The sequence below is a fragment of the Nannospalax galili genome, unplaced genomic scaffold (assembly GCF_000622305.1).
Source record: "Nannospalax galili isolate Female #2095 unplaced genomic scaffold, S.galili_v1.0 scaffold627, whole genome shotgun sequence".
NCBI lineage: Eukaryota > Metazoa > Chordata > Mammalia > Rodentia > Spalacidae > Nannospalax > Nannospalax galili.
In genome coordinates this window covers 2,069,659-2,085,778 of record NW_008355786.1, presented here as the reverse complement: position 1 = coordinate 2,085,778, position 16,120 = coordinate 2,069,659, and the positions used below count along the sequence as shown (strand labels likewise).

At 34.6% G+C, this 16,120-nt stretch overlaps 1 protein-coding gene across 1 annotated transcript in view; it reads left to right on the top strand.

The window, feature by feature from the left end:
- Positions 1–8,307: 8,307 nt before the first annotated feature.
- The window catches only part of LOC103750372 (olfactory receptor 14A2-like), a 17,417-nt gene continuing 9,604 nt past the window's right edge, over positions 8,308–16,120 (top strand). Inside the window, exon 1 of the mRNA XM_008853421.1 lies at positions 8,308–8,344. Coding sequence (XP_008851643.1) covers positions 8,308–8,344 — 37 coding nt within the window. The remainder of the gene's footprint in view (positions 8,345–16,120) is intronic.

Sequence of the window (16,120 nt, the reverse complement as noted above, 5' to 3'; positions counted from 1 at the left end):
TGATATTGTTCCTGAACATGTGGGCCTGGGCAGAGTGAAAGCACAGTAGATGAGGGAATCAAGGAGAGCAAGCCAGAAAGCAATGTTCCTCCATGGGCTCTGCTTCAAATTCTTCCTCAAGATGTCTGCCTTGAGTTCCTGACCTGAATTACTTCAATGATAGACTGTCACATGCAAGTATAAAAATAAATAAACGCTTTACTCCCTATGTTGATTTTGTTTTTATCACAGCAACAAAATATATCTAGAGGAGAGATGGGGTACCATGTTTAGGGTTGAACCCTCAGTAGTGATTTGTTTTCAGTACATTGAATGGTCATGAATCTTCATGTTCACTGCTTAAAGAAAATTCTCTGAAAAAGGCTTAGGCTACCAAGAACCTGACTATCAGCATAAATATTTAGATGGCAGGTGAAACTGTTTATTTAACAAACAAAAAAATGTAGATTCACTCCTATAATATTGAAGCTCACTAGTCATGGGTTTTCTGTCAAGTTTAGAATGCCAGGCATGTCTTCCACTTTATGTCAGAGGCCTTAACTCCAAGAAGAAAATGATTGGTTACCATCCTAACAATCATGCCATTACTATATCAGTAGACACTTTGCTAGAACTCAATTACCTGATATTTCCACCAATATATTTGAAAAAAAATTCTTTGCTAGATCACTTTTTCTCTGTAATTAGAAGTTTCATGAACGTGTTTATTTGGAACATAGTATTTGGAGTTAAAGAGTCCATGTTCCTGGGCCATGGTCACTCATACTTCCCCGAGGAATAAACTGTCCCTTGTCCCTTTGATGTAAAAGCTATATTCTATATTGACACATTTATACACATAATCACACTTGGGTTGAGTTTGTATAAAAAATTCCATCTATTAATTATTATACAACTTCCTAATTTAAGAAATAATTTTAAAACACTATTTATTTAGTAGTATATTGTCTTATCTTGCATATTTTCTATAATAAATGAATTGTTTTATATTTTGGATAGTAAATTATTCTCATGTGTTTCTTTGGCATAATTCATGACTGAACCTTAATCAATATTGGGCCAAATCAACATCCACTAAGCCCAGGGAATATCAAGCACGTATTTAAACATTCTCTCAAAACATGCTGACAGGAAGATTAACAACAACAAAAAAAAAAACCTCTGAATCTGAAATTATTAATACAAAAATACAAATAATATGAAAATCCAAAACAAAATGTCACCTCCAGAAATTACCAATCCTGTGTAAAGCCACAAACATGAGTGACTTAGACAAAATTCCAGATAAAGAATTTAAAATAATGGTTTTAAACATGTTCATAGACTTCAAAGAGGACTTTGATAAACTCATGAGTAAAGCAAAGAGGGCACAAATACGCTGTGAAAGAATTTCAAGAATACAGATTTTATGAAATGCACAAAATTTAATAAATGATATGTGTTAAATGAGAATGTAGAAAAAAGAAAAACATAAAAGAATGGAATAAAATAAGGAAATGAATTCAGGATATGAGATTAGAATTTTTAAATGTGAGAAATACTAAAGAAAAATGAAATTTAAATGGTACTGGAAGTAAAAACTTTAATAAGTCAAATAAAATATTAAGAAAATTTCACCAACATAAAGGATCAGTTGTACTGGAAGAATATTAGAACTCGAAGACAAGGTAGATGAATTGGATCATTCAGGCAAAGTCAATTATAAATTTACAAAACATATGATCAGAACACAAAAGCCTTTGGCAAAGTTCAACATCCCTTCATGGTAATAGCCTTGAAGATCTAGGGATAAAGGGAATACACCTCAACTATATATGACAAATCTATAGCCAGCATTATAATAACTAGGACACACCTAAGAGCATTTCCTCTAAAATCTGCAATGAGACAAAACTGCACACATTTCCTGCATTTACATAGTATGATGCTCAAAGTCTCAGCTTCATCAAAGAGTTAATAGAAATAAAAGGAAAACAAAGAGGAAAGGCAGGTTTCAAATTATCCAAAATTTCAAACCTCAAAATTGTATACTTAAAAGACTCTAAAAGACTCAATCTTCACTGCAGAGGCAGACTGACAAGCTGTGGCATGTTCCTGTCACTAAGCCTTTCCCACTATGATGGACTCTTCCATGAAACTAAAATAAACCATTCTTTAAGTTGCTTTACTTATCATGTATTATGTCATAGTAATGAGAAAAGTAAAAGAAAATTAGTCCTAAAAGGGAACCTTTGTTCTGATAAACCTTAGCATGTGGTTTTAAGTCCCTTGGAACTAGTTTGAGGGAGAAATGGGAAAGATTAGGAACTGTGATATAGGGAAGCCTTAGCACACACTAAGAAGTGTTAAATCGGCTCTTCTGATAGAAATTTGGAAGACCAGATTACTGATAAAAATATTTACATTGAAAGTCCTGCTTATGAGGTTTCAGACCAAAAACAATGACTTTTGCAAACTGACTAGACTCCATATGTGGTATATTCTGGAAAAGAATCTGACTTCTTTCTGACAATGTACTGAAAACAAATGAGAATGATTTTTTTTTTTTTTCGGTCTTTTTGAAACAGGGTTTCCCTGTAGCCCTAGCTGGCCTGGAGCTTACTATGTACCAGGCTGGCCTTGAACTCACAGAGGTCACCCTGCCTCTGCCTCCCAAGTACTAGGACTACAGGCACAAGCCACCACATCTGGCAAGAATGATTTTTTTTAAAGATAATACGTTCTTTAGCAGGGGAAATTTCAAGTTATTATAACAGATAGTTGTATGGTTATTGAGATAAAATATGACTATCTCATGTTGTGACACCATGTGTTCCTGAAATAAAGGATTGTACTAGGACACCATGAGCCAAAATAAGTACTGATTTGCTTAAGTTTTTTTTTGTTTTTTTTTTTTTTTTAGGTATTTTGACTCAGCAATGAGGAAGGTAAAATACAGGAGAATATGGCAAAGTGTCCTTAGATATTCTAATACTTGATAGGAACTGCAACTTTGTCTATAACTTTGTAGTCAATATAGTTAAGAATTTGTGTTTAATATAATTTTAAGCAAAATATGAGCCATATTCTTCATGACCTACTCCAGTGTATTTTCTGGGGACTGAGCAATACTATCTAGAGGAAGTATCAATTATTATAACACTAATTATCTTACCAGGAATCTACTTAATAAGGAAGGCTATTGAGAAAGACTTTCTTTCCTTTGGGGAATCCCTGGGTATTAGCCAACTGAATTAAAAGATCTGTTACAGTCCATTTGAGTATACAAAGCTTCAAATGAAGTCAGATCAAAATATATTAAAAGGTAAAATATTTTCCTTGTTTTTTCTATTTGCATTTTCCATGTTAAGAGGTGGTTGCAGTTTAGCACAGACCCTTCAATCATATCAGAAGCCTAAATGTCATGTCATGATTACGGAGTTTGCAAAATAGAACTAGAATTTCTTTTCACCTACAAAATGATATACCACTAATTTGAGTGTATGGAAAAACTTTCCCTCCTTTAGTGAACCTTTTGGAAAATCTTCCTACACATATTTAATGAGTAATTTTTTCCAGGAAGTTGAAGAATCAGAACTGTTTTAAAGTATGGTATGACTTTCATATTTCTGTTGATAGAATACTAATATACTCTGCTCCAAAAGAAAAAGTCTTACATCTCATAGATCCTGAGGAAATTAGGATAGATACTGAAAGCAATGGAACTAAATGATTACTTCTTCACCCTGCTTCCTCCTTTTGTGTCTTCTTTGTGTGTTTCTCCAGCCTGATGGTTAAAAAGCCTGACATATGTCATCAAAATTCTTGTCACTCTACCACATAGTCTCTCTGTTCACCACAGACTGTATCTGCCAAATGATCTAAAGGTGATTCACCTTTATTTTACATTAAAGTTGTGTTTTCTAGTCCCTTCTCAAAAGATACTTATCCGGTTTACTTGTCCTATGCATTTTTGTGTGAACATACCAAAATTCCTTCTCCTCTAGCAGTTAATGTTTAAACTAATGATCTTACACTATGTCACCACTCCCCCATAAAAAGCCGATTGGGTAGGTAGGATGGAGCTCCAAGAGTGGGACTAGTACCCATATAAATCAGATTGCAAAGAGCTCATAAGACAAGACGGGGAGAGAGACAAAGAGAGAGAGAGAGAGAGAGAGAGAGAGAGAGAGAGAGAGAGAGAAAGAGAGAGAGAGAGAGTCATCCTGGTCTGCTCCTAGTTCAGACTCACATACTGGGCTTACAGACATGTACTACTATGCCTGGCCTTTCTAAAACTCCTTTTAACTACCCATATATATGGTATCATGCTTACGTATTTTGAAAACTTCTGAACTTTGGAAAAAAAATTCTTTCTTCCGTGAATAAAAGGAACAAGCAAGCAAACAAACAAAAATCACAAACAAAAATAAGTCATCATCCCAGTTTTATTTTTTGTTTCATACATTATTTGTACTTTCTTATCTTTTGCCTAATAAGGCCCCATGAAAATACCTAGTCTCTGTAATTTTATCCAGTACCTGATATATCTGTGTCACATTAGTTTTCAATGAAGAGTAAGAAAATGACTTTTCCCTTGTAATCAATAATCTATAGACAACTTGGTGATACATTTACTATATCAGGACACTTGGATCATATGAAAGAGTGAATTACAAAAATAGTGATTCATAAAGAGAATACTGAGGGAAATGGGGGAAGCATTTTGATGTGTTGACCATTCAAGTGTCCTGTACAAAGAAATCAAACACCAAAAACCTTGATACTTCTCTACTACGAATGTGTTTATTTAAGTGATTTATAATTTTCTAAATTCATTTCTTTTCTTAACAAACCAAGGGGTCTAATCAGTATTTTAGCTTGCATACACATGATTATATTACTGTTGAAAAAAAAATCTACATTTATATCATCTTGTTTATATTCATGAGAATATAGAAATTTATTTGTATATGTTAGATAATTTAATGTAGTACTTAGAACAAGTTCATAATCACAAAAATGATTTTTTCACATAAATAGAATGGTATGGATACTGGTAAAACCTGGTAGAAGGAAGGGAATATACTTATTTGACAATAGGTATATTGAGTAGCCCTGTCTTTAGAGGTATTGACAAGAGCTCCAAAATTTCAAAGGAAAGGTAGTCAGAAGTATGCATTCTCAAGCAGTACACATCAAAATGTGGTCTGGTTGGTTATTATTCAGTTCAGATCACAGAGTTTTGTCTGAGAAAGATACTGTCATTGCAGAGTGAGGAACAACCCCCATTTGGTCCAGAGAAACCATTTCTTCTGAGAGATGCAATCTTCACTTGCATTCCAGGATGTTTGGGTCGTAAAAGATGATCACTCTTGCTGTAAGGCAGGTGTAGGTGATGGGGTTCACCTTTGAGAAATGTACCTGAAAGATGTCACATTCAAGAAAGGTTTAAGGCAATAAATGAAAACTTCACTAATTGTTGCTCCAGGGGTTGAAATCCGGATATTTTAAAAGGTGGTAGTTGGCAGTCATTTGAAAATATATGGTATACCAACCCAGTTTTCCTCAGTCAATAATCAGGTCTTGTTTTTAATAAATATTTCATTAATTTATTGTGAATAATGTATAATGCATTTTGGACATACTGATCCCAAATTATTCTTCTTAACTCCTGTCAGATCCACCTCCACCTCCATGCCCCCTAAATTTCTAGTCCACGTTTTTGGTTTTTAATTTTTTAAATATATTTTATTGAATTTGTGGATTTCATACAACACATCTTAGCCAAATTCAGTCTCACTTCCCTGTCTATACCCCTCATATCCCTCCCACAAGACATCATGCATTTTATTATTATACATTCAAATATACATCTGGGTAGTGGAAATTTGTGGGAAGCGAGCACAGCTGAGTCAGCCAGATGGCGCCCTGGCTGGCTGCCAAACCTCGTGCTGTTTACTCCAACTCTTGGCTGATTGCCAAGGCTCGTGATTCCCGCTTGCTTACTCCAAAGTATGGAGAGGCCAAACAGGTGCTGCCAGCCTGATGATCTTGCTACGTGCCTATGAGCTACACTCTGCCTGGCCGCTGCACGTGTGTGAGCCCTGATTGGTACCGGCTGGGGGGAGGGCTGTTGGAAAACGCTATATAAAGAGCTGAAGTGTGTAATAGAGAGAGACAGCATCATAGTGAAGAGAACATGAGAGATAATAAGAGAGAATAAAGGAAGAAAGAGAAACAGAAGCTTGAACCTTACCTTGGTGTCTGTGTCGTCTTTCCTGGACTCTGCTGGACAGAGTCCCGGCTCGCGACAGAAATTGAGCTAATGTTCTCTGCAAGAGCAATAAATGCTCTTAACCACTGAGCCATCTCTCCAATCCATATTTTTAGATTTTAAGAGTTCTCCATAGTGGTTGCACAAGAATGCAATCCTACCAATAGTGAATGAGACCAATATTGAATGAGTATTCTCCTTTCCCGACATCATTGCAAGCATCTGGAATCATTTGTTCTCTTGATCATAACTAGTATGATGAGGATAGGAGCATATTTTAAAGTGGTTTTGATTTGAGATTTCATAATTACTAAGGCTACTGAATCCTTTTCAAGGTGTTTCTTAGTCATTTTTATTTCTTTTTATGAGAATTCTCTGTCCAGATCTATAAGCCATCATTAAGGTCTTCTGTTTACTTGATTATTTTCTTTAAAATCTGTTTTTATTGAATTTTTGTGTATTTTATACAGAACACCTCAAACATTCTTAATCATGTTTATACCCCCAATCCCACTGCCACCCTCCCATAGCACCCGCCCCCTGCTGCAACTGGAGCCTATATACTCTGTTTTCCCTGTTAAGCCCCACTTTGTCAAGTGGCTGTCCACATATATTCCCCAGAGCAACTCCATCCACTGAAGTCTAGTCAGCCTATCTAGAATCCCTTGTTTTAAGAAGATGAGCTCATCTTCACCTACCAGCAATCAGTTGCCAATATTTCTTCAAGAAGATTATGGTCTGTTTTTCAATTTCTGAGTTCTATACTTAGTTTTTGTCTGCCTGAATTTGTATGGGACTTGTGTACGCTGATACCATTTCCAAAGAATCGTATGAGCAAGTTCCCAGGAGCTTATAGAACTATATTTCCATATGGTCATGCACTTCTTCCCTGGCTTTTAAAATCTTTCTGCCCCCTCTTCTGTGATGGTCCCTGAACCTTGGGTGGGTGAAGTTTAATAAAGGAGTCCTGTCCAAGGACCAGAATTCAGCAGACTCTTGATCACTACTCTTTGGCCATTTGTGACCTTTTGAGTTCATGGCCCTCTGATGCATGAGGGAGCTTCATTAATGAGAACTGAGAAATTTATTAATGTCCTCTTCTTTATCCCTGTTCTATGTTCCATGAGCCTTAGGTGTAGAGGTTGCATTGTAGATGTCTCATTTAGGTCTAGGAAATTCATAGACAATTCCCATGTGTTACTAGTTGTACTAGGTAATAGTCTCCGACTGGTGCAAAATCAACTTCTTTGATGAGTAGTAACTGGGATATTTGTCTGTAAATATAAAGATACACATTTTTCCCATAGTAAAATATTAGATTAATCAGTCTAGAGATGTGACAGTCTTGGGCTTTTCTCTGAGACCTGTGACCACTCCAACCATGTATATTTGCCTATGCTTACAATACCACACTTCAATTTCCTCCCTTTGAGTGAGTTTTTAGTCCAATTAGGTAGTTGTCAATTGCCTGCAAAATAAAGGTGCCACTACTGCACCAATGACATATTCTGTGTTGTCCATCAATGTGGTTATTTGGTCTTGAAGCTTTCGTTGGAACATAAATTGAGATTTTCCCTTGGCATCTTCATAGCACTCTCCAAAGTTATGAGAACTAGTCTTCAGGGGAAGCAGTTTCAGGTCAGTTGCAGCCCAATTGCTCCAAATCCTGTGTCCAAAGTATCTTCTGTCTTCAGAAATAGGGTCTTATATTCAAGTTCTTGGAGGACATCAAAGGCTGTGGCAATATCTTGAGTAATTTGGAGAATCTAATGGACCACCCTGGCCAACATATCAGGGGAAAGATTCTCCTATCTGGCACTGTTTCTTGCTATGTAACTTTTAGATATACCATGGTCTCATTTGGAGATAGTGCATGCTTAATTATTCTTTAGGTTGTGAAAATGGGTTATCTAAATGAGAGGGGGGGAAACGTTATAACAGGAAATTTGGGGATAAAGAGAAAGAAGTAGATAAAGAGAGGTGGGACCATAGCATACTGGTATCATCAAAAGAGAACTGGGAAAAATGAAGACACTTAAAATGGGGAAACCATGGCAGAAATAGCCAATAATGAGAGCAAGAGTGGAGGTAAATAATGACTAGCTAGTTTCAAAAAGCAGAGGGATTCTATATTTTTAAAGATAGAGATATATGATAGATGATAGATAGATAGATAGATAGATAGATGATAGATAGATAGAGAGATAGATATGATAGATAGATAATAGATAGATAGATGATAGATAGATGATAGATAGATAGATGATAGATAGATGATAGATAGAAAGATAGATAGATAGATAGATGATAGATAGATAGATAGATAGATAGATAGATAGATAGATAGATAGATCTTAACTTCGTTCTAATGTTTATCTGGCAAAGATTTTTGCCCACTCTGTCAGTATCCTTTTCAATTCCTTGGTTCTTTATTTTTTGCTACACAGAAACTTTTTAGCTTGAGGAGGTCATACATGTGGCTTGTCAGCTTTTTTACCTTGGTTCCTGAAGAAATGATGTCTGATTTGGAAAGTCTTTTTCTGCATCTATATTTGTAGAATACTACTTAGGTTTTCTTCCAGCCATTTCAGATTTATAGTTTTCACATTGAGGTATTTGATCCGTTTAGTTCTGAATTTTTGCAGGGTGATAGATGAAACTCTAATTTCATTCTTCCTAATGTGGTGATCCATTTTTCACACCTTCAATCATTTGTTGAAGATGTTATCTTTACTCCATGGTGTGTTCTTGGCACATTTAGAAAATCTCAGGTTGTTTAAATTGCAGGTACTCATGTGAAATATGTGTCTGTTTTAGTGCCAGTTCCATGTGCTTTTCTAACTGTAGTTCTGCAATATATTATAAGATCTGGTATGATAATCTCCCCAACATCGTTCTTTGTGCTTAGGATTACTTTGGCTCTCCAGGGACTTTTGTAATTCCATATGAATTTTAGGATTTTTTTCTAATTCTCTGAAGAATGTCACGGGGTTTTGTATTGACATTGTATTGAACCAATAGATATTTTTTGTTGGATGGTCATGATAACAATATTAATTCTACCAATTCATGTGCACTGTAGATCTTTCCGTATCTTGTTATCTTCCATTACCTCTTCTAAGATTTAAAATTTTCATTGTAGATGTCTTTATAACTTTGGTCAGGTTTGACATAAATTTGAATGGGAGGGTTTCCATGATATCTTTCTCTGAATGACTGTTATTGCTATATAGAAAGGCTATTGATTTTTGTAAACTGATTTTCTAACCTGTCATTTTGGCAAGAGTATTGATCATTTCTTGAGGATTTCTGGTGGAATTTTTGGAATGGCTTATGTATAATATATAATCTGAAAATAGAGATAATGTAACCTCTTCTTTTCCAATTTGTACTCCTTTAGTTGACTTTTCTTGTCTTATTTCTATAGCAAGAGTTTTAAGCACTGTATTGCAAAGGAATGAAGATACTGGACAGCTTTGTCTCATTCCTGATTTTAAAGGGAATGCTTCCAATTTTTTCTACATTTAGAATATTGTTGGTCTTGGGTTTGTTGTACATAGCTTTAATTATATTAAGTTTTGTTCCCTCCATTCCAATTTCTTCTAGTTAAAAAAAAAATCCATGGTGGATTTTGTCAAAGGCCTTTTTGGCATTTGTTTAATTGTCCATATGATTTCTGTCTTTAAGTTTATTTCTTTGATTTATTACATTTTGTATTATGTGTATTGATAAATCTCTGCATCTCTGGAATAAAGTAAACCTGATCATGGTGGCTGATATTTTTGATGTCAGTCTGTGATTTGCAAGTATTTTGTTGAGAATTTTTACATCTCTATTCATTAAGGATATTGGTCTATAGTTTTATTTGTTGCATCTTTATCTATTTTTGGTGTTAGAGTACTTCTGGCTTCATAGAGAAATATTGGAAGTTCTCCCTGTCTTTCTATCCTTTCTAATAATTTCAGTAGCATTGGTTGTAGATCTTCTTAAACGTCTGATAGAATTCTGTGGTGAATCCTCATGGACCTGAACATTTTAGTTGGTCTTGTATTACTGTTTCAATTTTCTTAAATTTTATGCATTTGTTTAAGCTGAAGATTTCTTCTCAGTTTAGCTTTGGTGGTTTTGTTAAATTTAGAAATTAATCCGTTTCTTTTGTTTTTCAAATTTAAAATAGCTTTTAAAATATCTTATTTTTATTGTTATTTAAATTTTTCTGTAAATGAGTGTATTGGTTGCATGTGAATAAGTGTACCTGTGTTGTGCAATGACATAGAGGTCAGAAGAAGGCATCAGATTCTCCCATAATTGGAGTTATGGATGGTTGTTAGCTGCCATGAGGGTGCTGGGAATAGAACCTGCGTCCTCTGCAAGAGCAGTCAATGCTCTTAACCACTAAGCCATATCTCCAACCACTAGAGTATAGTTTTTTAAAGGATTCCCTTACCTTCTGGAATTTGTGTGTGTGTGTGTGTGTGTGTGTGTATGTGTGTGTGTATGTGTGTCTTGCGATGTTTACATTTTCATCACTGATTTTGTTGATTTGTATTTGCTCTTCCTTTCTTTTGGTTATCTGGGATAAGGGTCTATCTATCTTGTTTATCTTTTCAAAGAACCAGCTCTTAGATTCATTGATTCAGTAATAGTAGTAATCATTTAATTACTTTCTGTTTATTCCTAGTCAAGTTGTCCTGTCTATTTGAGGTAGTGGGATCTTGAATAAACCCACTAATACCGAGTTGGGGTTAATCTGTGTCCTATTGCCCTATAGTATTGTTCTTATAAAACTGAGTGCAAGTGCACCAGAATTTGGTGTATATGGATTCATGATTGTAATATCTTCTCAGCCAATTTTTCCTTTGATCAGAATGAAATCAAACTCTTTATAACTTCTGATTAGTTTGAACTTAAAATCTATTCTGTTTATTATTTGAATTTCAACTCTTGCTTGTGTCTTTGTGCCATTTGCTGCAATATTTTTTTCAGTCCTTTCACAATAAGGTAGTGTTTGTCCTTGAAAGGGATGCAATTTTCCTTGAAGAAAATGAAAAGATGGATTTTGTTTCCTAATCCATTCAGCTTACTCTTGTCTTTTTACTTGGGCAATAAAGGCATTGATTTTTAAAGTTATTTTTAAAAGATGTATATTAGGTATTATTTTAATTTCTATTTTCTTCCTTGATGTAAATGTGTTTGAAAATTATTCCTTCATAATGTAAATTTTTATGCTTCTTCCTCAAATATAATACATTTTCGAGGTGATGAACATTATCATTGAAATCTACCCAATGACTTTATAGACATACACAGGTGCCAAGGATCCGAGTGCAAACAATTAGGACTAGTAATAATCAGATACATACAGATTAAAGATGTATGCAACATCTCAGTCTTAGTAGCAAAAACAATGAGTCTTTCTGTAAGAAACAGTATATTTTAGAATGAAATGGAGATCTCTTTTGAGGGTTAAAAACTCATTCAGTTTTATGTCTTACAGGGCTTATACTGAGTTCAATACTGCATAACTGTATTGATTCAACAGTGAACCTAGAAATTTTATAGCCACTTTTGAAGGAGCTGTGTTTTTTCTCTGGAAAGTGTTATTGGGCATGTTGAAGCTGTAATATGTTTCTTCTAAAAATATAAAAATTAATATTAAAAAATGTAGGAAACATCATGTCTTGAAATGGAGATCTTCTTTAAAGAGTAAAATCTCAATTTTATATCTTACAGGATTTATACTGAGTTCAATATTGTATAACTGTATTAATTCAACTGTGAACCTAAAAATTTACAGCCACTTTTCAAAGAGATGTATCCTTGCTCTGGATTGTGTTACTGAATATGTTAAAGCTGTAATGAAATGCTTCTTCTAATCATGTGGTTATTAAATTTTTTTAATTAAAAAATACATTAAACTAAAGAGTTTCCCATGTTTACTGCACACAATAGCCAAAATAGGGAATGAGTCTATGTGCCCATCAGCAAACAAATGGATAAAGAAAAAAAGCATATACAAAAGCCAGTATCATTTAGCTATGAAGATCAAAATCATGCCATTTTCAGGAACATGGATGGAACTTAGAAGATATCATGCTAAGTAAAATAAGCCACACAGGAAGATAAATGGCATTTTTCTTTCATATGTGGACATAACAGACAAGAGAACAGGGACCTGGATGAGAGTCGGGAAGCAGAAGAGGGAGGGGGAAGGGAGTGTAGACATGATTAATGTATTAGATATGTCTGTATAGAGATGTCGTTATGAATCTCATTAGCTACACATTTATACATGGATAATTATAATAAAGAAAAAATGCTTAACCAAGAAAAAAAGTTATTCCTTCATTTACTTTCTTTCGGTTGCCTCATTGGTATAGTTGTTCCTTTCTTCCGTCCTTTGTGTTGCTTCAAGTATTCTCTGCAGGGCTGTTTTGCTGGACTTGAATTCATACAGTCTATTCCTGTCATGGGAGATTTTTATTTTCCCTTCAAGTGTAATAGGCAGGTTTTCTGTATAAAGTATTCTGGGTTGGCAAGCACGATCACTTAGAACTTGCTAAACTTGGGACAGGTTCTTCTGGTTTTCCTGATTCTCATTCATTAGTCAGCTGTATTTCTGATGGGTTTTCCTTTATATGTTATTTACTTGTTCTTTTGCAGCTTTCACTATTTTCTCTGCATAATTAGTGGTTTTAGTAAGGTATGACATGGAGAGTTTCCTTACTTGTCCTCTCTATTTTGTGTTCTATGTGCTTTTTATACCTGTCAGGGTTTGTCTTTCCTTAATTTATGGAAATTTTCTTCTATAATTAAAGGTCAATGTCAATGACCTGAGATTCTTCTCTTTCCTCTATGCCTATGACAAGTGATTTGGTATTTTCCTGTTATCCCACATTTCCTGCATATTCCATTTCTGTATTTTAATTTTTTTCTTATTCTTTGCTTGAGCACTTCAGTTCTTCAACTTTATAATTCAGTCTTATATATTCTGTTTTCCATTTTATTCACTCAGTTGGAAAAATTTTTCTCCTGTCATTTCCATTTGGATTTTTTAGTTTTCCCTTACTTCTTCATTTCAGCCTGAGTTTTCTTCACTATTTTCACTTTTCTAGCTCTTTCATGAATTCAGTCAGAAGTTTATCTCTATCATTTTTTAGTTCTTTGAGATTTTTGCTTATGTGTTTTTTTACTTTGTTGAATTCTTTGATTATGATTTTTCTTTGAAAGTCTTTGTACTGGATTACCTCTAGGGAGTTCTCATTGTAAACCTCTCCAATAGGATTGGTGGTATTTGATGAGACATATTATTTTGGCTTTTCATATTATTATTTTATCATTGTGGTTTTGGCATTTGGATTTCTTTTCTTACTTGTGATACTGGTATGGATCTCAAGCCTACATTTGTAGAGTTGAAGTTTGATTCTGTATGCATTATTGATGTATCTCAGTTGCTTTCTGATTGAGTATGAACAGTTACTTGGCCTAGGATTCAGGATTTCTTTTTTGATTTTATATAGGAGGGACCAGATCAATCTAGTCAGCACATTAAGGAGCTCTCACAGCCCTGACTTACTAACACACTTCAAGCCTCAGAGGAATGTTTCAAGGTCCAAGCAGAGGAGAGGAGAAGGATATGAAAATTCCTAGAAGTCAGCAGGAAATCCTAAATCCTGCATCACTGGGAGGTGCCTGCTGATGGTCCCAAAGAAGGGATGGCCATGCCCCTACTAGCCAGCAAGAAAGCCTCAGCACTCATTGTTTTCAATTTGTTCCAAATTTCCTCCTATTCTGATCATATAGTTCTGGTTATGGGGCCATCCACTAGAGCATGTCAACCACCAGGAGCTAAACACTTAAAAAAACAGAGTCTCCCTCCCTCTGGATCCATTAATTCTCCATAGCTTCTATTCTGTTATGCAAGATCATGACCCCACTCCATGCTAGAATGAGATTGGCATGATCTCATTCAGGTCTTGGGCAAGAAACTGTACCTGGTATGAGATCATGAGTGCAATAATTCTGTCAGGTCATTCTGGCTCTTACAGTCTTTCTGTCCCCTGTTCCATAATGTTCCATGAAGCATAGGGAGGATGTGATATAGACGTCTCATTTTTTGCTTGGTATTTTGCAGACACTTCTTATCTTCACTTCCACCAGTTGTGAGTTTCTCTGTTAACTAGAATACACTGTAAAAGACACTTCTCTGATGAGGTAGCAGAACTTCAGTAATCTATAATTTGAGAGATATGTTTTAAAAACATTTTGATAATGTGTCTATTTAGCAAAATAATAGCAGTAGGTTCAACCCTGAGGCCTATGACCTCCCCAGCCATAAAAGCCATATTTTCAGTACCACACATGTGTTTTTACCTATGGAGAAAGCCTAAATCCAATCAGAAAGTGGTTTGATACCTTGGTAACATTTTTGTCACTAATAAACCCATTGACACATCTTGCCATGTTGATCATTTTGACAGTTCACAGAGTTCACACCTAATACTATTATGTTTATGATTTATTTTTCCCCAGAAGATTTCATAAATTCTTCCATTATTTAGAGAGTTAGCCAACAGTGAGGAAGCTATATAGCCAGCAATAACTTCATCCCTCTATGTTCTATGACCAAAGTGTGTGGTATCTTCAGGAATAGGGTCTTAATATTGTGATCTGGTGGGGACCAGAAACAATAACAATGTTCTTTATTGATTGAGGGGTTTCTGGGATAATGTGAATCAAAAATTCCTTTAAAATAAAAGTCTTGGAGTAAATAACCATATAGGAAATATATCTCAACATAATAAAGGCATTATAATACATGCCCATAGTCAACATTGATTTAAACATTGAGTTATCTGCCTACAAGGACCTACTGTTCAGGAAAGATTTAGGGCATTGAATGAAGATCATTGGTGGTACTCCAGTGGTCTGGAATGGGATCCTGTATAATGGAGCAGGTGATAATAATGAAAATATCTTAGACACTTTTACCTTCCTTTCTTCAGTCTTGTAGAGACATGGTTACCAGCTTGAGGTGAACACTCCTTAAAGGATAACTATGCCTATGGTCAGAGTTGTCAACACTTTGACTCAAAGTTTAAGGCAATTGAACAGAAAAAAAATTAAAGCACATATCCCAAGCTTTTATCATGCTTTTATCTACCCATTGGCCATTAGCAATGGTTTTAGAAAAAAATAGCCCTTAAATATCTCATGCTTTTGTAAAGATTTGTTATAAAATTGTTGCAAAATGAGTTAAGAGAAATGTTCAGTAAATTGGCACAATTCCTTGTTTTCAAAGTCATAATCATCCTTGAGAGAGGTAAGATTGAGTCAACAACATTAAATGAAATTCTGACTTTTTAAAAGTACTTTGTATTTTATTTTTCTGTATTTATATTTATTCATCCATATTGGTAAATAATAATTGTACATGACATAACATAATGTGTTATTTTGATATATGCTTAAACTATGTAATGATTAGGATAATTTTTATGCCTATCATCTTAATGATCTATCTTACCTTATTGTTCACATACTCAAAATTCTTTCCCCTACATAATTGATAGATGCAATATTCATAAAAGAATATTTTATCACTGTTAAATGTAAACAAACCCACTCCAACTTTCAACCATGAAAATTCTTAAACAAACATCATAATCACATCCAAAACATAAAATAAGTCCAACTGATATCACACATTATTCATGTTAAATGTTTTTAATTTAATAAGATAGTTGCTGTATGTATAGGTCACTGGTACACAAACAAGCTTAGCATGCACAGAGCCATAAGTAAAATGTCTAGACTAAAAGACACAGGAGAGAAAGATTTAGAGTGGGAAGAAAAAGAAATATT